Source organism: Moschus berezovskii, chromosome X (assembly GCF_049115385.1).
Source record: "Moschus berezovskii isolate FMDL1 chromosome X, NW_MosBer_1.0, whole genome shotgun sequence".
Classification (NCBI taxonomy): Eukaryota; Metazoa; Chordata; class Mammalia; order Artiodactyla; family Moschidae; genus Moschus; species Moschus berezovskii.
In genome coordinates, this window is record NC_142488.1 from 19,004,230 (window position 1) to 19,029,756 (window position 25,527).

At 41.7% G+C, this 25,527-nt stretch overlaps 1 protein-coding gene across 3 annotated transcripts in view; it reads right to left on the reverse strand.

Moving 5' to 3' along the window:
- The window catches only part of SH3KBP1 (SH3 domain containing kinase binding protein 1), a 342,133-nt gene that overhangs the window by 131,138 nt on the left and 185,468 nt on the right, over positions 1 to 25,527 (reverse strand). For all 3 annotated transcript variants that reach the window (XM_055438217.2, XM_055438216.2, XM_055438219.2), the window contains one exon: positions 19,953 to 20,158. In XM_055438217.2, coding sequence (XP_055294192.1) covers positions 19,953 to 20,158 — 206 coding nt within the window. The remainder of the gene's footprint in view (positions 1 to 19,952; positions 20,159 to 25,527) is intronic.

Here is a 25,527-nt window from a genome sequence, read left to right on the forward strand (position 1 = left end):
GGGTTGCCATGACCTTCTCCAGGGGATCTTCCCTAGCTAGGGATCAATCCCACATCTCTTACATCTCCTGCATTGGCAGGCGGTTTCTTTACCACTAGCACCACCTGGGAAACTACTTCTCTCTTATTTCCAAGCTGGCCACCACGTCTCAAATTAAAGGGGACTCCCTTTTTTTTCATCCATCAATGGGATAAGAGAATGGTCAACCATTAACCGCAACATAATTCTTCAACTCTGTTTATCAATTCCCCAACTCTGTTTATCCTTCTCTCTTTGCCACAAGGACCGACACTATTCCACACTCTCAAATCATCCCCCGAGTTCTAGTTTCCTATCTTCATTCACTGTTTTCTGTCATTGCCTCTTAGAGTACCCCTTCCTCTTTCAGTCATTCAGTTTCATGACAAGATCATCAACCCATGTTAGATCTTCATTTCACACAGAATTTTTAGACTAATGTCAGGGTTGGGTTTCACATAAACATACTGCTCTGTGGCCCTATTAAACCACTTTAGTACTGTGATGTCTCCCTGACCCAGCTGTATGTCTTTTGACTTCTCATGAATTTTCTCAAGACCCCTTGTCCTCTCTTACCTGGACTTTTCTCCTCTCCTGCCTAATGACCTATAACTGAAGGCTCTAGTCAGAAAAACCTGGAATTGTTTGAGCTCTTGGGCAATGAATGCAAAAATTACACCAAAATGTCAGAGATTCTATAACACTTGACTTTAAGCACTGTAAGAATTAATTATGCTCTGCTCACCTCTATGCTGCAAATCGACAACATTACATGCATTACTTAGGCAGATTACATCCATGCATGGGCACAGAGTAACCATCTTTGTAATATTTCAGCCTCTTCTGAGTCAAAAATAGCAGTATCTGCATTCACATCACTTGAAAAAATAGAATTCTAAATTCTGAGCAAGTCTACTTTCTCTGCTACTAACAACACCTGAATGCAGAGAGGATACTGGGGTTTGAAGCAAAAGAAACTAAATCTAAAATTAAGACATATAAGACATAAACTGTATCCAGCTCTCCCAATGCAGTAACTAGACAGTGCTAGGCACTGTCCCAAGAGGACATATTTGGACAATTCTAGGATCTAAAGTCTTGACATTTTATAGCTTATCAATTTTTCTTAACAGTCTAGAAAAGGTACGCAAGAAGTTTCAGAAAAGCTGCCTCTGGTGAAGAGAAAAAATGAGAAATCCAAAGAAGAAATCAAAATAAAAAGAACAGACTGAGCAGATGCTACCAAAACAAATGGAGCAAAACATATTAAAATCACTGGCGGGTGAAAATGTTTAGTAAGTGAAAGAAAAAAAAGAAAATGAGGCAGTAAATCCATCCTTATCACTTCTAACATCCTTAGCTTAAATGAGCAAAACAGAAATAAAGCTTCTAAATGATAGAGACCCCCAAATATCTGTCTTCAATTTTCCAAATATTGCTTATTTTCTTCCTAAAATTTTCTTCCTAAAATTACTCAATCCTAAAAGGATGAGTTTAATTGGGGTGACACTCCTGAGTCATAGGCCATTTGTGAAATGACTTAATCATGGTCCTTTGATGAAGAACTGGCTTTTAAGTCAATACTTGAAAACTCTTAATTTGTAAATTGTTCATTTTGTAGCCCAAGTTTAGAGAGAGAGAAATCTCTATTAGAGGTGTAAGTAGGGGCTATTATAATTATGCTTCCATGTGTTTTTAGAGCATTTATGGGTATGTATTTATTTAGGATCTGGCTTCTGATGTTAAGAGACTGAAATGAGAATAAGACTGTCATCTCATACTTTTTTCCCTTCATCTCACACTTTTTAAATGGTCTTGAATGCCACAGAAAACTACAAAACAGGTTGCTGACTAACTGAATGATCTCTGTGATCTAAATTCTTTATATGTAAGCAAAGACAGACCACCATGCAAAGTAAGCTGAATGGGTTGTTTTAAAGTTGCAAGAATACTGGAGTGGTTAGCCATTCCCTTTTCCAGGGGATCTTCCCCACCCAGGGATTGAACCTGGGTCTTCTCCATTGCAGGCAGATGCTTTACCATCTGAGCCACCAGAGAAGCCTCCAGAGTGAAAGTGTTAGTTGCTCAGTCGTGTCTGACTCTTTGTGACCCCATGGACAGTAGCCCTCCAGGCTTCTCTATCCATGGGATTTCCCAGACAAGAATAGGAGTAGGTAGCCATTTCCTTCTCCAGGGGATTGTCCCAACCCAGGGATCAAACCCGGGTCTCCTGAATTGCAGGAGGATTCTTTACTGTCTGAGCCACCAGGGAAGCCCTTTCATAGAGCATTACACTTAATCCATCCCACTGAAATTTAGGTGCTTAGAACATCATTTAACAACTAGTGAGAGTCTCTGAGAGAAAAAGACAAGCTAGGTACTGAAGCATGATCATTTTAATGGCCACACAGAAAATTTTAAAACCTTGAACTTCAGGAACCAAAAGTATCTGCAAACTCTAGGACTATAAATATTATGAAATAATTGTTAATACATGAACACAACAGGGCATGATGAAATACAGATACCTCAGCCCACCCCACTGAAGAATGTCCACTGAAGCAAATGAACATGTTGGCACATGATGTGCGAAAGGAAGGACTTTCATCTCTTGTCCCCAAGGAATTCCAGAGCAGAACGTGAAGAGAGAAAAATCAATTATAAAACTGCTTTCCCCACAATGTAAGATGAAACAAGTACTATCGTTCAGAATTAAAATAGTATGGGGGGGGGGAGGAGTGGGATGAATTGGGATTGACATATATATACTACTATGTATAAAATAGACAACTAATGAGAACCTACTGTATAGCACAGGGAACTCGACTTAATGTTCTGTGGTGACATAAATGGTAAGGAAATCCAAAAAAAGAGAGGAGATTCACTTTGCTTTACAGCAGAAACTAACACAATATTGTAAAGAAACTATACTCCAATAAATAATTTTAGATAGAATTAAAATAGTACAAAAGAGAAATTCATCTTTTCTCAAAAGAATGGCTTTGAATCCACTCTTCATAAACCTGTCACCCTTAAACCTCTGAAACTCAGCAACCACCAAAACTCTCTGCTCATCTGTTCTGCAGGAGCCACAGGAACAGGGGGATCTAATCCTTCCTTGAAGCAATTTTACAGTCTCTTGGGATCACATACCTGATCTGATAGTTCATAAGGATTCTCAGAAGACATTTTTCTCAACTTACCATTCTAAGATGAGAAGAATAATATCCTTTCCTTTTAGTGATAGGCAACACGAACACACGTTAAACACCAATCCCAACCACAATGAGACACTACTTCATACCCAATAGGATGGCTATTATTAAAAAAGAAAAACAAACAGAAAATCACAAGTGTTAGCAAGCAAATGGAGAGACTGGAACACTTGTGCATTGCTGGTGGGAATGTAAAATGCTGCAGTCACTGTGGAAAACGGTATGGAGGTTCCCTCTCATATTAAAAGAGAATTACCAGATGATCCAGTGATTCTACTTCTGGGAATATATCCCCAAAACACTGACAGTAAGGATCAGTATGGCAGTGTTCACTATAGCATTATTCACAGTAGTAAAAAGATGGAAACAACCTAAATGTTTATCAGTGGAAGGATGTGTGTGTGTGTGTGTGCACGTGTGCACATGTGCTAAGTCGCTTCAGTCATGTCTGACTCTGTGTGACCCCATGGACTACAGCCCACCAGGCTCCTCTGTCCATGGGATTCTCCAGGCAAGAACACTGGAGTGGCTTGCCACTTCCTTCTCCAGGGGATCTTCCCGACCCAGGGATCAAACACGGGTCTCCTGCATTGCAGGCAGCTTCTTTACCCTCTGAGCCACTAGGGAAGCAACAGAGGAATAGTGATTTACCGATACAGTGGAGTATTATTCAGCTTTAAAGAGGAAGGAAATTCAGGCACATGGATGAATCTTGAAGACATTATGCTAAATGAAATAAACCACAAATGGACAAATATTTTATAACTCCACTCACACGAGTAGTCAAAGAAAAAGAAAGAAAGTAGAAAGGTAACTGCTAAGTGGAGGGGGAACTGGGAGTTAGCATTTAATAAGCACAAAGTTTTCAGTTTGGGAAGACGTAAAAGTTTTGGAGATAGATGGTGATGATGGTTGTATAGCAATGTGAATGTATTTAACACTACTGAACTGTACATTCAAAAAAGAATAAAGTGGTGTCATGTTATATATATTTTACCACAATGAAAAGATTCTATACTTTTAGAAGGGTACACAGAAAGCTCTTATGGGGGATTTCCACTGGGAAGTAAAGTTAAGTGTGGGATTGAGACAGTCTTGGTTTTGTTCTGTTGGAATTTTTGTAAATCATATACTTACTTGGGTTATTTTCATTTAAAACAAAAACAACCAGAATTAAGTCACACTATAATCTGGAAGTTCCTCTTTTAAAAATTCAGTCAAAGGAAATAATCAGGGAAGGTACAATGATGCATATACAAAATGTTATTTTTAATAGCAAAAATCTGGAAGCAACCTAAATGGTTATCACACAGGGAATGGTTCAATAGATGGTGGTGCATCTTGACAATGAATGATCACACAGCTCTCTGACAGAAAAGGGGAACTCATAATATATTAAGTTTTAAAAACTGGTGACATTCAATATGACCTCATTATTGTAAAAAGAGTGACGTGTGCTACATGCACATTCAGGATCAGATAAAAGTCTAGAAGATGCATATAAAATGTTGACTATGACTGATGGTTATTCCTGGATTATAGAATTAAGGACAATTTCTATTTGTTTCTTCGTATTCTTTAACTTTGAGTTGTTATTATTATAATAATTATTGCAAAGAGCTTCTATAAGCCAAGGAATAACCGAGCTATTTGAGAAACAAGTAAGCAAAGGATTTGGGGGGTACTCAGCAGTGCAAAGAGTAGTTTACAGGTCACTAACCTTTAAGGGGCCCATCTCCAGGCCCTTGTCTGATCGAGCCAGAGAGGCCATCACCAAGACTTTTCCAACTTATGCTTCATCAAGCTTTTACTCATTTCCCAAATGAAGAGGCACCATCTGAATTTTGCATATAAATACCTAATTCTGATTTTTACTTTTCACAGCTCAGATCAGTGACATCCAGTGATAAGAATAATCAGCAAATTTAAGATATCTTTCAATAGGAAAATTCTTTCAAGCCATTGCAGATGAATATATTTTTTATTTTAGCCAACTGCTGCCTGCATTCATGTCCTTCTAGGCAAGCAACAGACACCATTCAAAAAACTTTTCAAGAAGTCCTCCTACTCTTAAAATAGTGTGTTAAAACAGTGTGTTTCCTTTTTTTCATGCTATTTTCCTTTTTATGTAATTGTGAAAATATTACGTTAGAGCTGACAGAAACAGACATAGAGGGACATATTTTATAGATATCATCAACTTGCCCCTTAAATTTTTTTTGCAATAAGAAACAGGAATACGGAAGACATATGACACATTGGAAGCCTTACTTGTCCTGTGGCTTATTTAGGGAATTTTATTTTGTGTTTGGAAAATGACAGACTTCTGCTTTTAGGTAGACAAATATGAAAAACTCACAGAGAGAAACCAGACCACCTATTACTAGCAAACTCTTAGAAAATCAAATAATTTACTGTCTCTATTTTACCCTGTATATGAGTAAACAAATAGAAATATCCAGTACTACAAAATCAGCCACAGATCTTTACCTCAATAAAAAGCAATTCAACAGCACCCAGAAGTCACTACTCACAGCTCTTTCATTCACCAGGAAAACGCCAGTGTCCATGCCCCCCACCCCGGAGTGAAACATCCCACTGCTGGCTCACTCTGTGTGGACGTGGTCTCTCCTAAGCTAACCTGAAGAGCAAGCTGCATTTGTTTACCACACAAACATCTGTAATTGCTAAACATCTCGGTGACATGGTGTAACAGTTACTGCTTGTGCAGACTGCCCATCCAAATGATTCTCTACAGTATGAGCACATGAAAACCCCAGACACAGAGAAATTAGAAACATCTGTAAAAATTAATGGCCAAATTGACCAAAGCAGTGGGGGATGGTTAAAACAGCTAAATAGTTCCAGTGTTACATCTGATTGTAGAAAATAATCCTCCACATTATAGGTTGTTCCTTAACCCATTCACAGCAAACCCCCTCCCACCTCCACAGGGAATCCTAGCCAGCAAACACTTCATTTTAACCTACTAATGCAAACTCATCACAAAGCTTGTTAGAGAATAGTATAGGTAAGATACAAGTTAAGGGAACTTATTCCATCTCTAAAAGAAAATAGAAAAAAAGAAAAAAAAAAAAAGAAATACCTCTTCTCCCATCATGTAGGCAGCCTCCTCTTTTCAGTTTGAAAAGGTCCCAGAACTACCCTGCAGCCCTCCCACTTCCTTCCAACAGCCAAAGGCAGGGAGCCTGAAGGACCCAGCCTAACCCTGAGTCATACTTGGGACCAATGAGCAACGGGGAGAACAAAGCTCCCATTTGTTTATGGTTCAGGAAGCCAGGGCCGATTCATGGCTTGGGTGGCTTCGCGAAAAGTCCTCCTCCCTCGCCTACGTTGCCGCAGGAATCTAGGCTGCCTCCTCAGACCCACAGGTGTGACCACTGGGACAAGCAACACACTCAAGGAGCGTTTATTTGGCAGGACTCGGCAACCACTTCTGGTTAAAAACGTCAGAGAGAAAATAAAAAACCCACTATCTTTCAATAGATTACATGATTTGGGATCAAGAGATGTCTAAGATATGGTTTGTATATGAAATGCCCATCATGAGAGTGCTTGTATTTTAAAGAAATAAAATAGTTGTAAAACACAAAAATTACTCATTAAAATAAGACAAAATCTGAAGAAGGAGCAGCAGCCATGCCTTTATAGAAATGCTTCCCCTAGGAAAAATACAGCAAGATTGCTGCCAGCCATGTCACTGGGAGTATCCTAACAGAATAAGAATAAAGTGTTTAAACAGAAATCTTGTTTTTTGCCTAAATGAGATACCATTTTAATTATCATTGTAATGAATTCAGAACCCAGTGGTTAAGAGTTCACAACTCTATAGCCAGAGCGTCTAAGATCAAATATCCAGATGGGCCACTTCCTAATTGTGTGATCTTGAGCAACTTATTTAGACTGTGTTCACCTCAGTTTCCTTATCTATAAAATGGGTATAATAGCACCATGATACAGGGCTATCTGGCAAATTAAATAGGTAATATATGTAAACTTGCAATCTGCTTGTCTAAATAAGGCATAGATCTGCTTATGTATCAGGCAAGAAAACACATGTGGGAAATGTCACTTGCCTGAAAATGGCAAGTATGATGCATGTGCCACAGAACTAGCATTTTGAATTTAGAGGACAGATAAGAAATCCCCCTATCAAAACCTAATTAGGATGGGAGGGACAAGACAAATCATCTCTGCCTTAGAAAGTGCCTGGCACACAGGAAGTACCACATGAGTGACTATTACAAATTCAAGCTCACTTCAATAGTATCCTCATCTTACCACAGTTTTCATGTACGGAGACTCTGATAACCAGTTTCAGTTATTAACTATGGTTAATTTTTAAATTTAGCTTATTCAAAAACCATTTATTCAGTATTTATTAACAACCAGTCCATTCTAAAGGACATCAGTCCTGGGTGTTCATTGGAGGGACTGATGCTGAGGCTGAAACTCCAATACTTTGGCCACCTCATGTGAAGAGTTGACTCACTGGAAAAGACCCTGATCCTGGGAGGGATTGGGGGCAGGAGGAGAAGGGGACGACAGAGAATGAGATGGCTGGATGGCATCGCCGACTCGATGGACATGAGTTTGGGTGAACTCCGGGGGTTGGTGATGGACAGGGAGACCTGGAGTGCTGCGATTCATGGGGTCGCAAAGAGTCGGACACGACTGAGCGACTGAACTAAACTGAACCTACAGTATGTAAAGGGCTTTGAATGAGATGCTGTCCCAGTCCTCAAGAACTTGCAATCTGCTTGCATAAATAAGGCATAGATCTGCTTATGTATCAGGCAAGAAAACACATGTGGGAAATGTCACTTGCCTGAAAATGGCAAGTATGATGCATGTGCCACAGAATTAGCATTCTGAATTTAGAGGACAGAAGAGAAATCTCCTTATCAAAACCTAATTAGGGTGGGAGGGACAAGACAAATCATCTCTGCAGAAGAATTCCAAATAATTAATGTAGAAACTCCACCCTGAAGCAGCTGAGCTCAACTTCCCACTCCTGAAGAGTGAAGCATGTACAGAGACTTCTTCCCAAAGAGTTGATGGAGAAAAGGAGAAAAAACAGACCAGCTCTACAGTGGAGAGAACTGCTAAACACTCCCTCAGCTGGGAGACCAAGGTTAACATTACCAGTGAAAAGTCATGTTCAGACCATGGACCCTTTCTCTGATGGGATGAGAACGGCACTCCACCTATGTGGATCTCCCCCCAAATCCATCACTTCAGTCAAATCACGAGAAAAACATCAGACAAATGCCAATTTGAGTTCATCCTACAAAATTTTGCAAAACTGCCAAGGTTACCAAAAACAAGGCAAGTCTGAGAAACTGTCACAGCCAAGGGGAGCCTAGGGAGACCAGGGCAAGCAAATGTAACGTGGTCTCCTGGATAAGATACAGGACAAGAAAAGACTTTAGGTAAAAACTCAGGAAATCTGAAAAGAGGATGGACTTTTAATTAATGGCAACATTAGTTCACTAATTATGATAAACTTACTATATTCATGTAAGATTGTAGTAACAGAGGAAACTGGCAGTGAGATATGTGGAAATTCTGTATTATCTTCACTATTTTTCTATAAATCTAAAACTATTCTAAAATTAAAATTTTCTTAAAAAATTAATTAGGAAGCTAAGCCTGCTGAATGTACGTGTATATATAAATAAATGTATATACATGATTTACAGAGACACATGATGATGCTCTGACTATATACATCTGCATATATATATAAATGTATTTAACATGTATATAAAGGTATTTAATGCCTTCTCGGCTTAATTTTCTTATCTCTTCATTCTAAGCCTAGCTACTGATATAGATAGTCAAATGCTGACCCCTGGCATTTTGCTTTCCATAACACACAAGATAGTTTTCTTTGAAAGGAAACTTGGCTCTTCTGTCAGTTCTGCTGCCAACCCAGTCTACAGCGGCCCAACTCAAAGAGTGTGCATGAGGTGGGCCCATCTGCCCCTTTCCAAGAGCTACTAGAAGTTCCTGGTGCCTGGCCAATTAGTCATCAACCACGGAGCCCTGAGACTGGCAACTCTCCCAGCTACTTCCTCTCTCATCTCCAGTCCACACTGCCCGGCACCTCCCCAGTTTTTCCTCTAAAGTGGAAAATTGACCAACACATTGCCTGTCAGAACCCCTCCACCAGTGTGCCAGCCCACCCAGAGATGCAGCCTGCAAGTAGGCTGGCAGACCTGAGGAAACAGGGTCAGGCTTTCCTGCAACTCAGGCTTCCCTTGTGGCTCAGCTGGTAAAGAATTTGCCCGCAATGCGGGAGACCTGGGTTTGATCCCTGGGTTGGGAAGATCCCCTGGAGGAGGGAACAGCTACCCACTCCAGTATTCTGGCCTGGAGAATTTCATGGGCTGTATAGTCCATGGGGTTGCAAAGAGTTGGACACAACTGAGTGACTTTCACTTCCACTTTTCCTGCAACTCCCCATCCCCAAGACCCCTGTAATCCAGCCAGACCCAGTCCCTGGCCATCACCACGCTCTCTCCTGGTCCCTGTACACACTGCTGGGACCATGAATCTCCAGGTATCTTTTAACACTTGGCTCAAATGTCACTTTCCTTGAAAAATCTCTCCTACACACTATTCCCTCCTCCGAGACTCCAGGCAAGTTAGCAGCTCCTTCCTCTCTAATGTCTTTAATGATTTGGACATAGCTCTGCCAGTCCTTTTCCCCTGCATCATAATGACTTTTAATATGTGCTCACTTCTCTCTCATGTAGGGACAACCCAAAGCGCTAAATGAGAGGCCTGTATGTGACAGCTGATCTAAGGCGTGATGTGGGGGAGGAAGTGTGAACTCCATTCCAGTTAACTACACCAGAGCCGCCCAGCCCTCCCCCTCGCCCCTGCAGCAAACAACCTGCCAGGTGAAAAGTCTGCACACATTCTGCTAACACAGCATCCAGACATGCTACCCGGCCAATCCCTTTCCAAATGGATTGCCATTCCTTAGCTCATTTACTAGAAATTTCAGCGCTGCCGCTGCTGATTCACAAAATAAAGCTTCAGTGAATGAAGGAATGAGCCAATTAATGAGCAAATGGAAGAGTAAATCTACAACCAGGCTACAAGCAGACCCCAAACAGAACGAGTCTTCCTTTATTCTCATGCTTGGATTAGGACAAAACATATTCATGTATCCAGTCACAAATATTTATTGAAGGCCACCTATAGTTTACCAATGATTTTCAAGGAACTGTAGATACAATGGTGCCTAACAAAGACAGGGTCCAAAATAATGGCCTTACTTTGTTTTATTTTTAGAGCACTTTGAGGTTCACAGAACAGTGAAAGGAAGGTGCAGAGATTTCCAGATACCCTGTACCTCCTCACATGCTCAGCCTCCCCTGCTATCAACATTCCACACAAGAGTGATATATTTGTTACAACCAATGAACCTCCTTATCACCCAGGGTCTCTAGTTTACCTTAGGGTTCACTCTTAACTTTTCAATTCTATGAGTTTGGGACAAATGTTTTGTTTTGGCCAAAAAGTTCATTCTATAAGGTGTTTCAGAAAAACCTGAATGAACTTTCTAGCCAACCCAATATAATGACGTGTCTATCATTATGGAATCACACAGAATTATTGTTTAGTCACTAAGTCGTGTCAGACTCTTTTGCAACCCTATGTACTATAGCCCACCAGGCTCCTCTATCCATGGAATTTCCTAGGCAAGAATACTGGAGTGGGTTGTCACTTCCTTCTTCGGGGATCTTCCCAGATCAGGAATCGAACCTGTGTCTTCTGCATTGGCAGGTGGATTCTCTACCACTGAGCCACCTGGGAAGTCACACCGTACAGAGTATTTTCAGTGCCCTACAAGCCCTCTGCACAGCAGTTACTTTCCAATGGCCGACACTGAAGACTTGGTGATGTCAAACAGCTACCACAGATGTAGCAAAATTTATTTCTACTTCTCCAAGTGTTAAAATTTCCATAATAAAAAGTTAAAGACATGATCCTGGAGACTGCACTGCTATTTATAGGCATTCCTATTCTAACAACCAGAAGGGTAACAATAACTACTAACGTTAATTCAGTGATTATTCTATGCCAGGCACTTGGACCCATTTGTGTGTGTGTTACTTAATCTTCCTAACAACCACATGAGCCAGGTTTTCTTTAAAAAAGAATCTAAATTTGTAGATATATTAATAATAATAATTTGTCCCAGGAAGAGGCAGAATTAGGATATGAACATTGGGAATTCTGACCTTCATGCTTAATAACCACTATATTCCTAAATACACAATTTTAAGGCCTCCTGGGAATGTGATTCTTGGTGACCATATGGCTGCTATTAAACATTTCAGGGAAAATACACTATCTGAATGTTTTAGAAAGTATACATGAAACACACATAAAATACTTAACAGCACCTGCTATGTCCAAGAGTAACCCTGTATACTGCGTCTGGTTCCCTTTTCCTACTACCGATCTTCTTACCTTTCCTAGATTAGGAAAGATAACACATAAAGCAAAGTCTGAAAATGCCAGACACTTCATTCAGCTTAGGCAACCAGTGGGCATCTCAGTTCGACCTGCTCCTTAAACATCACAGGTCTTTCATCTGCTTAAGAGATGTTACAAAATCTTATCTTTCAACCACTGTGCGAGACATTCAACACTCATGGGTGCTGGATAGGCCTCAGATAATCATGACAAGGTTTGACCCAGTTGTGTTTCATTAATCAAAGTTTATATCATTAGCTCCTGGGATTCCCCACAGCTACGTGTCTTCAAAGGATTAGAGACACAACTCTCTCATTTTTAAGGAACTAAGATAATCACTTCAGATGTTTACATGTTTTAATCTTACATCAGTACACAGCTTGATGAATTTTTACTAGTAGGGATAAAAAGACTACCTGAGATATATATGACGATATTAAAACTTCTCTTCCTGCAATTTGGCTGATTAAAAAAATTGATTACTAGCTCATTTATATGTGACTTTAATTCTAATTTTCTGTTACAAGTAAAAGCTACAATGTTGATATTATCAAGGCATTAATTTGGATGCCTGTGATTCTATAAATGAGATTCAAGATGATGAGAGTTAAAAAAGAGACTGATGCAAACACAATATCTAGTTGTGGAACACAGTAGAAAAGAAAGAAAACAATCATTTTGAGAGAGAGAGAGAGATTATAATGGAAATCAACTAAGACAGGAAGACCATGGAGCTTCTTGAAGGGTTTCTTTGTAGGGAATCCAATAGGGTAAACAACCAACTTAGAAAAATATTTTTTCCAATCTAGCCATTTGAAGATCCCAGACCAAAAAGACTACTTTTCTCATTAATTAAGGGGGCCAATACTAGCTGTACCTAGGGCACTTAAGCATGGAATAAGCTGGTACCAAAAAGCCAGGATTATTCTATAAAAATATATCAGGGACCTCCCTGGCAGTCCACTGGTTAAGACATTGCCTTCCAATGCAGGGGATGCAGGTTTGATTCCTGGATGGGGAGCTAAGATCTCATATGCCTGCCTTGGCCAGAAAACAAAAACATAAAACAGAAGCAATACTGTAACAAATTCAATAAAGACTTTGAAAATGGCCCCCATCAAAAAAAACAAAAAACACATATCAGGTTAGGTAGGTCTTGGGACTCACCTGCGCATCTGGAATTGGCCTACCCAGGTGTAATACCTGACACATCTTTCTGAGCTTATTTGGCCAGGAGTGATCACCTGAGTGACTCGTGAAAAGGGAAGGAGTCCAGAAAAAGAGTGAGATGAGAGCAGGGTCACAGGGAAGCAGCCTGATGAGGAAGTGCTCTGTCTGGTCCACAGGTGGGAGATAAGGTATAAGCCATGTTCATGAGAATAAGGTCCTGTCTGGGTTGCCTTCTTACAGCCTCTTAACCTGGTCTCTAAGTGGATGACTCTAAAACCCACACCCACAGTTCTCTCCCCATTACTTATTTACCCAACTGCTTGATGGATGCCTCCCTTGATGGTCCCACAAGGACCTCAAAATGCAACTAGTCTAAGACTGACCCCATAACCTTCCTTCCCAAATATCTTTCTCCTCCTGTGTTCTCTAATCAGGGAATGATACTGCCATCCATCCAGCTGCTGAAGTCAGTTGCCCGAGGCATTCTCTTCAAGTCTTTCCTCTCCTTTATCCCCCACATACTATCAAACTTCTTGATTCTATCTCCAAAAGATCTCCCCCAAGTACTTATAATAATAGTTCAAAGCTGTTAGAGAGAAAATTTGTTTGTCTTATCTTGATGTTTCCTTCCATGTAAAGGGGAGACCAAATGCACACTCTCTCTGGACACTCTTGGCCTCTGGGCAGAATTGAACACTCTTGGAACTCTTTGTCTCTCTATTCACTTTCTCCTGGGAGAGTGAAATGACTTCTCTGATATGTGAATTTAGGAAAAATAAACCGGGCATGCTTAGCTCAGCTATTCTTTCTCCTCCTCTTGGAAACTGATTGTCTCTGCTGTTCCCCAAGGAGCAGGCTCTTCTACATCACATGGGTCTGCCCGAGTCCAGCATCAATGAGACTGGGTGAGTGAGTCTGTCTAATTCTGGAGATCAATAGCTAGGCCCATTTGATTCTCCTAATCTATATCCTCCAAATTTACCTTCATCAATAACAACATTGTAATATAACACAAGTAGGGAAACAGACACAGATCATAAATATATAACTTGAGAAATTTTTACAAAGTAAAATAAGACCGATGTAAAATATACCATGTTCACAGATTGGAAAGGTGTCAATTCTCTCCCCTCCCCCCAAAAGTATCTATGGAGTTCAAGTAATCCCATTCAAAATCCAGAAGTTTTTTTGGGGAGTAGGGATTAATAAGCTGATTCTAAAATTTATATGAAATGGAACAGCCCAAGAAATCTCAAAGAAGAGAAATAGAGTTTGTGTAGTGACAGTACCAGAAATCAAAATTGACTACAAAGCTACAGTAATTAAAGTAGTATAGAATGACCACAAGGACAAACAGACCAACAGAACAGAGAGTATGGAAGTGAGCCCACACATACACAGGCACTTAAACTATGACAAAGGTGACCTTTTTGATAAGCAGGTGATCTTCAGAAAGGATGATCTTTCTGATAAACAGTGCTGAGTCAACTGAACATCCATACTGAAAAAATAAGCAAAAATAATATTCTGATTTTCCATCCACTGACTCACCTTATTCATTAACTGGTTTAGAACCTATGAGAAGGGAGATTTACTGGTAGAGTCAATATAAGTTTCTGTTAACCTCCCTCCTGAATTCTAGTTACCTGTTGTCTGTAATCCACTCCTCCCACTGCAATTTGGAATACTTTCCCTAAACCGCATATCCAATCATGTCCTTCTCTGCTCAGAATTACTCCCCACCGCCCTCAAATTCAAGTCCAAATTCCTTAACAAGTCTCACCAGGCCCTTCCTAAACTGGGCCCTGCTTTCTTCTTCATTCTCATCTTTCCCCACTTCCTGCTGGGAGCTCGACACACATTCTGTGCTGTTTTCTTCTCCCTTCAAGGCCTTTATACATGTTGCTCTTTCCACTTTGACAGCTCTATTCTCTGCCTGATGAATGTGCACTGGACCCATGGTTCTCAGCCTAAACATCACTTCCTCTAGGAAGCAGGTACACACAGACACATGCGAATACACACTCTCCAGCCTCCCTAACTACTCAGCACTTTCTGCCACGCCCAAGGCTTCTTACAGCACAGCACTATGTTCTCAGCCTGGTCATGGCATTCCCCACACTGTATTATTCTTTCTTGTTTACTTTTCTGCAGCTCCCTGATGGGCCGTGACCTGTTCTTATTTACACTGTATCCCCAGTGCTGAGCATATAGTGAATACTCAATAAATACTAGCTGAAATGAGTTACATGTACAATTTCCAAGTATTTTCAGCTATATAGCATGTTTTTGAAGTCCTATGATTCCCTGGTGGTGCAATGATAAACTCGCCTGCCAGTGCAGGAGATGTGGATTCGATCCCTGATCCAGGGAGATCCCCTGGAGTTTAGTTCAGTTCAGTTCAGTCGCTCAGTCGTGTCCGATTCTCCGCGACCCCATGAATCACAGCACGCCAGGACTCCCTGTCCATCACCAACTCCCGGAGTTCACTCAAACTCATGTCCACAGAGTCGGTGATGCCATCCAGCCATCTCATTCTCGGTCGTCCCCTTCTCCCACCCCCAACCTTTCCCAGCATCAGAGTCTTTTCCAGTGAGTCAACTCGTCGCATGAGGTGGCCAAAGTATTGCAGTTTCAGCTTTAGCATCAGTCCTTCCGAAGAACACCCAGGATCGATCTCCCTTAGAATGGACTGGTTGGATCTCCTTGCGGTACAAGGGACTCTCAAGAGTCTTCTCCAACACCACAGTTCAAAAGCATCAATTCTTCGGCGATCAGCTTTCTTCGTGGCAATCCATTCCAGTTTTCCTGCTTGGAAAATCCCATGGACAGAGGAGCTAGTGAGCTACAGTCCATGGGGGTCACAAAGAGTTGGACAGCACGTAGCAACTAAACACACACACATGAAGTAGGATAGGTATAAAGAGTATTCCCATTTTACAGATGGTCCAACTGAGGTGAAGTCAGTTTGTAAAGGTCAATCACCTAGGACAATGGTACCACACCTTTCTAATCTTATGATACTTAACTTAGTTCACCTTTAGCCACACCATATTTTCCACTGTTTTCGATATAACACATATTTAGCTCTGGGCTGAGTTTAAATGGTACATTTTCCCCCAAGGTTTTTTTTTCTTTAACCTTTATCAGAGGAAATTTCCAACATGTGCAAAAACAGAGTACAGCATACTGAACCCCCGTGTATGCACCACCTAGTTTCAACAGTTATCAACTCATAACCAATCTGGTTTCCTCTGTGCCTCACCCACTCTTCCATCTTCCAACTTACTGGAAGTAAAATCCCAGACATTAAATCATTTCATCTATAAATATTTCAGTTAAATGGTGCATTAAACACATCATTCACAGGCATATTCACAACTGGTAGTGTTAAAAAGTTTCATAACTGCGGTCCTTCCTTATCGTTCAATGAGAGAAGCAAGAACACTAATTATTTCCTTGTTGCGGGTGGGTGTTAAAGCTACAGCAGTGTCTGTCTCCTGGTGTTTAAAATCATCAGCATTCAACTGCTCCAGGTAGGGTGACATAGATTAAAGCCCAGGTAAAACAAGCACAGAATTCTCAACCGACTCAGAAAAGTAGATCTTAGAACTTCTCACACTTGAACAGAAAGCATACTAGAACGCTCGCAGCTGTTAACAATTATCACAGTCCCTTTTTTCCCCTCATGTAAGTTATCAAACCAGTCATGTCAGAAGGTCAACTGCCCCAGCCTAGGTGGAAGACCCGTTTGTGCTCCACTGAACACAGATGCTGTCACATGAGATCCAGTCTGTGCTTCTGCAAAACTGAAACAGTGAGCTCAACTCTCAAAGGAAACTTTCTTCCTTAAACATAAATCTTTGATGCAGAACTAGCTCAAAAGCGACGAGAACCAGGTTGTACACTAGGAAAACATCATCACACTCATGAGCTCCCACGCCAGGTTGTGCAATAACATAATGGATCCATAAATCTATGGAACTATCCATGGCGCCAACAGCAGGGGGTGGAGAGAGTTTTAAATCCTCTTAGATGCTGTAAAAATTGTCCGCTGCCAGTAAAGCAGGCTGGGAAGTTTACGTTTCCCCCAGAGACTTCACAATGAGAAGCAGGCTAAGGGAGCTGCCAGCACATGGTTTCATTCTGCAAACAAATCATGAATCAAGATGCACACACATGCTGTATATGTGTGTGTGTGTATTACTCTGATGAAGTTAACATTTCATGTCTGTAAGACCAATGCAATAAATCTTGTTTCACAAAGATGCAGCGAACCATACAACTACTATATTTCCAACTATATAACTGTTATCTTATCACACTCAGTCCCCTCATTTTATAGATGTCTGTAATCTCTAAAGTTCTAGTTTTAATATTATTCCCGTAACTAATACTTACCAGGCATCTACCATGTGCCACACTGTTCTAAGCACATAACACACATCAGTGAGCAAAGAATAAACATAACACAAAATAAGCATTATGTCAGAAGGGTGCGCGTGCTAGGGAAAACAAGTGCAGTGCAGGAGGGACCACAGGGGCAGGTTTCTGAATGATGGGGCATCAGGGAGGAGAGGCAGGCAGCCGGGGGCGGGGGGCGGCGCAGATGGTAACAGAGTGTCCAGGCAGAGGACCCCCCAAGCGGGAGCATGCGTGGCATGTGTGAGGAGGAACCAGTGGGCTGGGAGTGTGCAAGCGGGGAAAGAGCAGTGAGCATGGAGGTCCAAGTGGCCATGGGGTTCAGGTCATCCTAGCTCCTGGGCTGTGGGGAAGATTTTCACTTTGGTTCACAGGGGAGCCTCTACAGGTGTTTGAAAAGAGTGGCATGACCCTGGCTTCGACACTGACACTAGGCTGTAGGGGAGGGGAGACCAATTAGAGGTCACTGCAGTGACGGTAAGAGCAGAGGCACAGCAGAGCTGAGGAAGGTGCCAGACACACTTAGGAGGCAACGCTGGTGGGGTTGCCTGATGGATCGGCCATGGGGTGTGAGGGAACGAGGCGGGGAGAGTACACCCCAGTGCTTTTCTCCCAAGTAATGGGAGGGGGAGTGGCACTGCCCTCAACTGAGATGGGAAAGCTGTGGGCAGAGTGATTTGAGAGGGAAGAGGATGAGTTCCGGTCTGGACAAGCTGATAAAAATTTCAGAACTGCAAGTGACTTTTTCCCAATCTGCCTTCAGTTGTTCTTGTTAATCTGCCACAAACTTGGTCATGAATTAAAAAATACAATTAAATTTTTCCCCAGCATTTCAGGAGTTCAGTAGCCAGTGAGATTTCTCTGTACAGAAGTGGTGTGTTAAACAGCTATACTTAAAATGGATAACCAACAAGTACCTACTGTACAGCACAGGGAACTCTGTTCAATGTGATGTGGCAGACTGGATGGGGGGCTGGTGTGGGGAGGAATAGATACATGTATATGTATGGCTGAGATAGATAAGAATTTATCTTACATAAAATTGTCTTATATAAGAATTTATGTTATATAAAAATAAGAATTTAAGAACTTCAAGTGGAGATATTCAAGTCGGCAGCTAGACATGTGGCTGGCTGTGGGGCTCAGAAGACATGTGCTGAGGTACAAACCTGGGAATGTTATATTTGTCAATGATTATGCACATGTGATGTGCTTTTACACAGAAAAGAATAAGACCAAGAATCATAAAACAAACAGAAGGAATTAACTGTTCACTGACAGAGTCAATGATCATGTTCATTCCAACCACTTGAATAAAATGAAGAAAAAACTGTATTAATTGTTCCTTCCCAAGATGGAAACTTGCTTTTTTGTAAAAATCTCCCGGAATCTGAAAGTGACTGTGTTGAACAGAAATGAGCTCACAAGCTGGGATACTAAATAGTTTTCAGATCTTGAGAAACACCAAATTGATTACTGAAAGAAATTATGGTGTATAAGAGAAGTTTCCACAAAAGAATTTAAATGAAACTGTCTTTCGTTTTTAAATGTCTGTCCTTTCTGTCTTACTCATTTCTCAGGATGTTTAAGTGTCCAAAAAGTTTCCTTTCCAGATTTTGTTTCTAATGCATGATGACACCAGGCTAGGTTGCTGGTGGATGGAGGGAGGGAGGTGGGTGGAAGTTCTACAGCTGCAGAAGATGATGCAACTTTCAAAAATTCATTTCACTGAAAAATGGAAAACCCTTAAAAGCTGCGGATAAACCTGCAGTAGCGATGTTGCCAATACCCCATCCCCCAAGCCTGCTGGCACAAACGTCAAAGAAAAAATTTCAGCACTAAATCAAATTAACAAACATTCCTTAAGCACAGCATGAGTGTAGCTTATTACAATCTGGAAAATTCCACAGTATTTATCAAATCCTAAGCAAGGCTATGATGCTTAGAAGTGTACCACAGTAGACGTCACTGACAGCCACAAGCATGACGGCTCGGGGTGTGTTGCTGTGGCAACCGAACAGTCAGCAGCAGCACGCTGTCTGCCTTTCACCAACCCAGAACCAGGGGCAGGACAAAACAGCCAGCTTCCCGACGGGAAAGACCCAGGCACTCGCAGCAAGGGCCATCTCCGCCATTCATGCACGCAGGAGACTTCCTGGTGGCAGTCTGAAATCATTCGCACCAAAGACCTTGAGAAAAAAATGCACAACTCCTTTCTCTAGTGCATAAGCAGTCAACACGCCCCAGCACAAAGCACCAGAGAAACATTTCAGGAGAGGAGAGAGATTGGTGGCTGCCTGAAAAGTATCAAGGTCATGTGTTTAGCTGAGACCAGGCGTGAGTGGCTTTTCTCCAGAGAAAACCGAGAAGAGCTGGTCTACGGGAAAAGTCACCCTGAGAAACGTTCCATAGACAAGAGATCAGTAAGAAAAGCAACAGTAAACTGGAGCACGAGCCTTTTTAAAAGTTGTCCTCGTATAGAAGGAGAGCTGCACACAAGGACAATGAGAGCCCATGAGAAGCATAGGCCATCTTAGACGCCAAGCCCTACGAGGTAACTTTTGGATACAGGACGTTATGTGGAAATAAAACAGAAACTGTCAAACATACCTTTTCCACTGGCAGAAAGTCATTTTCTACTTCAATCGACCTTGGTCTTAGCTTTATTGGCTTGTCTTTGAAAATATCTCCAAAGCCCACTCCCTTGACTTTCTTCGGCTGGATGGCAGCTGTTGCGACTGTGCCGTTGGCACCCTCAGATTTGGTACTGCTTGAGTCACCCCCGTCACTCTCGGAGCCTGTGGTTTCCCTTAAACCTGTCAAGAGTGGGGATGGGGAAAGAAAGAGCTCAGAAATCAGCCACAGCCATGAAGCACCTCATAGCCAGCCAGGAACCACTGCTCCAAGTATCATAGGGTACAGGATAACTTGCATTGCCATTGTTCATTTAGTGTGTAAGGATGTTGCAGGGAGGTGGCTCTGAGTTTTGTTCCACCTCCCCAGCCTTGAATTTTAAGAAGTGAATCAAAACTTTTCAGAACATCCAATTTCAAAGCTGATGCCTCTGTCAATGTGACATGTCACCTCTTTTCAGCCAGAGCCTGGTTCTTCGCCAAATTTCTTTTGGTGCAGTCTATGCAGTGACAACCTTTCCTGCCCCTCCTCGCCTCCGCACCCGGTCAGCACTGCATACTGTACCTCCTATCTCTACGACATGTCAATGAGCAATTAGCAACGAAAGTAACATTTCCTAAAGGGAAACTGTAAAGCTAAAAGCCATTTAAACAAATTAGCAATTAAAGAAACCACACAAAATTATGACTGCCAAAGAATTAAATCTCTGGATGGCTTTACAAGGAATAAATGCACACAGACATGTTTCTCTAGGAAAGCACTAAACCGAATTTGACATTGAAACGTTTTCACTGGCAAGATGATTGTATTTGTTAAAGAAGGAAAGGAAGCTGCCTTGTGGGAGGCCAGAATGCCCCAAGCCTCCAGCTCTTCTTCCCTCCCCTAACACCAACGTTTCCCTGAAGCTGAACTCCATTCCAAAGAAGAATACTGGGGACATAACACCTTTCCTTGGACTTCCTGTGGTCAAACCGTTATCAGCAAGACAGCGTGGACACTTACCTCCCCAGATTCTTTTTTCCCCAGGCTCTGCCCACAGTCATGTTCCTAAAAGGAAGAGCCTATTTGTTTCTAATTAATATCTGGGTGTACATTCTTACTTGGATGGCCAGTACATTAGTCATGGTATCAAAGGACAAGAATCAAAGGATATTTTACGAAAAGTCTACCATTAAGCCTGTCTCTAAAAGACTCAAGATGTGCAGAATAGCTCCTGAACATTGACTATGTATCTGCTGATGACAATGATGCCCTTGTTCTCTATTAGCCACACTGTGCATTATCTTCCTATAGGTAAGGTGGCCTCCTAGTACCTAAGAAAGATACACCAAATCACTGCTTGCATAAACTGTCATAAAATGTCGAAGTCATTCACACAGACAAGTCTCAGTGCAGGAAGAAACTGTTAAATGAAAACAGAGAAAAATACATAAAAGTCATTAAAAATTGCTAACATGTTTCAAAATAAAATCTTTTAAACAATAGCTGTGTTTGTTGTTGCTGCTGTTTTCAATAAAATGGTAATTATAAGCCATGAAGTGGGGGGGGGAGGAAGATCCCAGGTGTACATTTTAATTAACTAAAGAACAGCATTTATGAGCAAGAACAGAGGGCATAAGAATGAGGAACAGCCCCCAACAAGGGGGTCAGCTGCAATTTACAGGACTGGATGCAAGTGTGCAAACATGGAGAACCTCCCTGGATTAGCTATCCATTCATGTGTTTATCTGTTTATTGTTTTGGGAAATATCCCTGCTGGAGATATAATTTCAGAGTCTAAATATTGTGTCAGTCCCCCTTTAACATGTTCTCATTTTGCCGTATGGATTCTTTCTGTGGGATAAATGGCCTGTATATTCTTTTCTGGTTTGGAAAGAAGCATTTAAGAGTGGAATAAAGAAATGGTTAGTGAATAGAAACCATCATCGTGCCACCACGCCGCACCCCAACCACCACCAGCAACCCCAGCAGAAGGCAGCAGGGCAAAGGGAATAGGGCAAGGCTGTTAACAGTTTTTCAAAGAAAAGAATTTGAAGGATTATTTTTATCATTCCTCATTACCTAGAAACATAATATTTTCAACCATTGGCATCCTGATTTCACTGAGCTTCTGGCTTTCGGGGTTTGCCACCTTCCAGGCTTACCTTAATAATTTTGCATTAATCACTGTGAGAAATACTCTTTGTTACACAGGGAGAGGTTGCAGGGTCATTCAACCACACAAGCATGAGCTGGGAAGGAAACACACGGCAGATATGTCTTCCAGAAATTCTGGCAGCCTGCTTCTATCACTTTCCAGTACGATACAAGTTAAATATCTGAATATCTAGATTGATGAAAACCCTCAAAATCTATTACCTTCCCTTTGGCGGGAAAGAAAGGTGGCTTTTCATGGTCATGTCTGTTTGGTGCTGTACCTTTTGGCCACTGGTGCTCATAACACACACTGCTGTGTAAAATATCCTTGTGTCATGCTTGGCATGCCACATGACACCCGAGGGCAAGGAAACCCAAAGTGTGGTCTGTGGACTGGAGCCAGGTCATGAAGGATTTGTTACTGAAACACTGGGTAACAAGCACAGAAAGTGTCCGTGCACAGAAACACTTATAACATTGTGTGCCGGTGTGACTTCCAGACGGGTGGCCCACACACTTGTCTATGTGAATGGAGCACAGACCAGCCTTGGTCTGCCTGCTCCTGCGGGGAGGCACAAGAGGTGCAGCGCATGCGCAGTGAAGGCACGTCCAGCGGGAACAGGTATCTGTCCGCAGCGGGGTGGAAATAAAAATACACTTTGCTGCAGAAAGTTTGAGAAGCCTGGCTCTGGAGTTCATGCCTGAACCTTCTCTTTCATAGTCGTGTATACATCTCTGTGCACACATATGTGTATACGTCTTTATGTACACATATGTATATATGCACACTAAGGCGGATAATTTTCCTTTGCCGTGAGAAAAGAACAAAGCTTCCTCAGGTTTGCTATGGCCACTCATATAATTGGCTTAATTACAGAAAAGTCATTGTCAATAATTTCCTTAATATTCCAGCACTAATCAATTCAAATCCGTGAGCCATTTCTATTTATTTGCAGTTTTACAGTCACATGTCTAGTGCTTACTGTGTGGCAGGCCCTTCTAAGAACTTCACGAGATTCATTCATCAATCTCATTTATCTCCATCCCCTCAACTTTTGGCAGCTTTCTTTCCACTGCACCAAAGGCTACACCCTGGTCCTGCCAAAAAGAAGTCTGCCGTGTGGTGATTGGCTGAATGAGCAAAGCAAAATATCATTTCTGGCATGGACTGTTCATGCCCACTTCTTACTTCTTTGAACCGCGCAATGAGGCAATGACTTACTGATTGACCCACTCAGGAAAAGCAATAACCGCGAAGGGTTGACATCTCCATGAGAAGCCATCTTACACCACTTCAGAGGCGCAGCTACTGGGACAAATACATATGCCATGACCAGTGTTACGGATCCCTTCTCTGCACGCATGGTTCATGCACGCATGTCACACACATGACAGAGGCACAAAGCAAACAAGACAGCACCGGGGGCTGGTGATGGGAATGCTCCTGCAGCACACACCAAGGAGACGGCACTTATCTCAGGCAAATAAGCCCATGTCCTTGGATGAGAAATTCACAGACACTTGGCAGAAGCATGAGCAGCTCAGGGGAGTGCAGCTGCATCAAGAAACACAAGTACCCAGATCTTATCTTTACAAATGCCTCCTGCTGTTAAGGTCACTCACTGTAATAGCGTCTGTGGCCCTCCGTCTTTCCCGGTGCGGCTCGGTACAGAATTGTCCCTTCAAAGGTAGTCTTTCCTGACAGTGAATGAGAAAAGAGAAGGGGAGAGAAAAACAAGAGGGGGGAGGGGGAGCAAGTGATGGCAAAAGAAGGAAGAGGGAGAGTCTTTAACTGAACTTGTCTTCAATGAATCCACTTTAAGCTTCATCCACAAAATTAATTAGAAATCATAAAGGCAGAGTTTAAGAATGTTACAGAATGAGCCCAAAGTCCCCATGCAACCATGATGGCAATGAGCCCCAGAACTGGGGCTCACCTCTCTGAATGCCTGGCATGTGGATTATGGCCAATTTAAACCTGGAAGCCACTTCCACATTATACCTCAAGAGCAGGAAAACCTCAATTAACCAGAGGAAATCTAACCAATCAGATTCCTTAGGTAACTCAATCTTCTCTCTGCAGAGTGTGACTCGAACAGAATATAGGTTTTGGTTCATTATCTTTTATCTTCTACCCCTAGAGCCCAGGATGATAAAAACTGATACTCATGACCCCAAGAATCTAAACAAGGCACAGAATCCTTTTTAAAAGATTTTTCATTCTTAGTACCTTTAAGCAAGAAAATGTACTAGAATTCTAGAAAAGGGTTTTTATCAATGAGGTTTGAAACCAATCGTGACTTCCATGTTGATATAAGGGGTTTTCTGCTTAGCACCAAAGATGCCAGAAAACCCTATTTCTTAAACCACCTTAATTGAGGTTTGCCATATCAGTCATGAGACTGTACTTAAGCATGAGGACATAGGACTCACCCAGTGTCAAATTATCTCCTTTTTTGTTGTTACAAGTAGAAGTTATCAATAACATAAGACTGGGCACATGGCTAAAGCCCAAATCTCTCTGGAATCATGAGTAAGTACATAGACTACACACACTCTGCCCCAGTCTGAGTGGACACACACACACACACACACACCCCTACAGAGAGTACCATTAGGAGGTAAAATGGTTTAATAAAGGCAAACAATATATGCATTACTCTAAGTTATCCAAGAAATAGATCCTATTATGGTTGTGAGCTAAATATAGAACTCAAGGCCACATAGCTCCCTCATAATAAGTTCGAAGGATGAAAAGGTAAGCTACATTTACAGAGAGGCAGAGAGGAAAACTGAGTGACAGAAGGCAACTTGTCTCACTTTTTAGAAACGCTCTAGGAAAATGGGAAACCCCATTAGGGACCATCATGTCAACTTCTGGGCCATGTCACTCCTAATGCATGAAAGGAACTGTAACTGATCAGATCAACAAATTAAATGGAATCAGGTATTGCCAATTTCTGTGTCTTACAGACATGGTGGTACACCACTGCTTTGAAATCTGCCCTTTTTGACAGACGTGCTCCATCTAACTAAAGCAAAAACTTAGACATTCAAATCACTGGCTACATAGGGTAATCAAAGAAACAAGTGTTTTAGATGTTCTCGTTAGACTTGTAGCTCTTGAGGACTTGATGGCAAAGCAGAGCAAGTAACAGTGGCTGGTTTTTGGGTGAATTTTTATCTTGCTTAACTTCAAGCATTAAGGTAACATTACTCCTAAGGAATACAGCCGTCTTGTGAGCCAGATTCCCCCTGACCAAGAACTGAATGGCAGCAGTCCTCGTGGTGTCACAAAAAGAAAAAGAAATCAGTATTTCAATGAAGTCCTTCAATTTTTCAATTATTTTCAAAAATTACTTCAGTATTTCAATTTCCTCCAAGTACAAGAAAACCTCCCTTTGTTCTTCCCCAG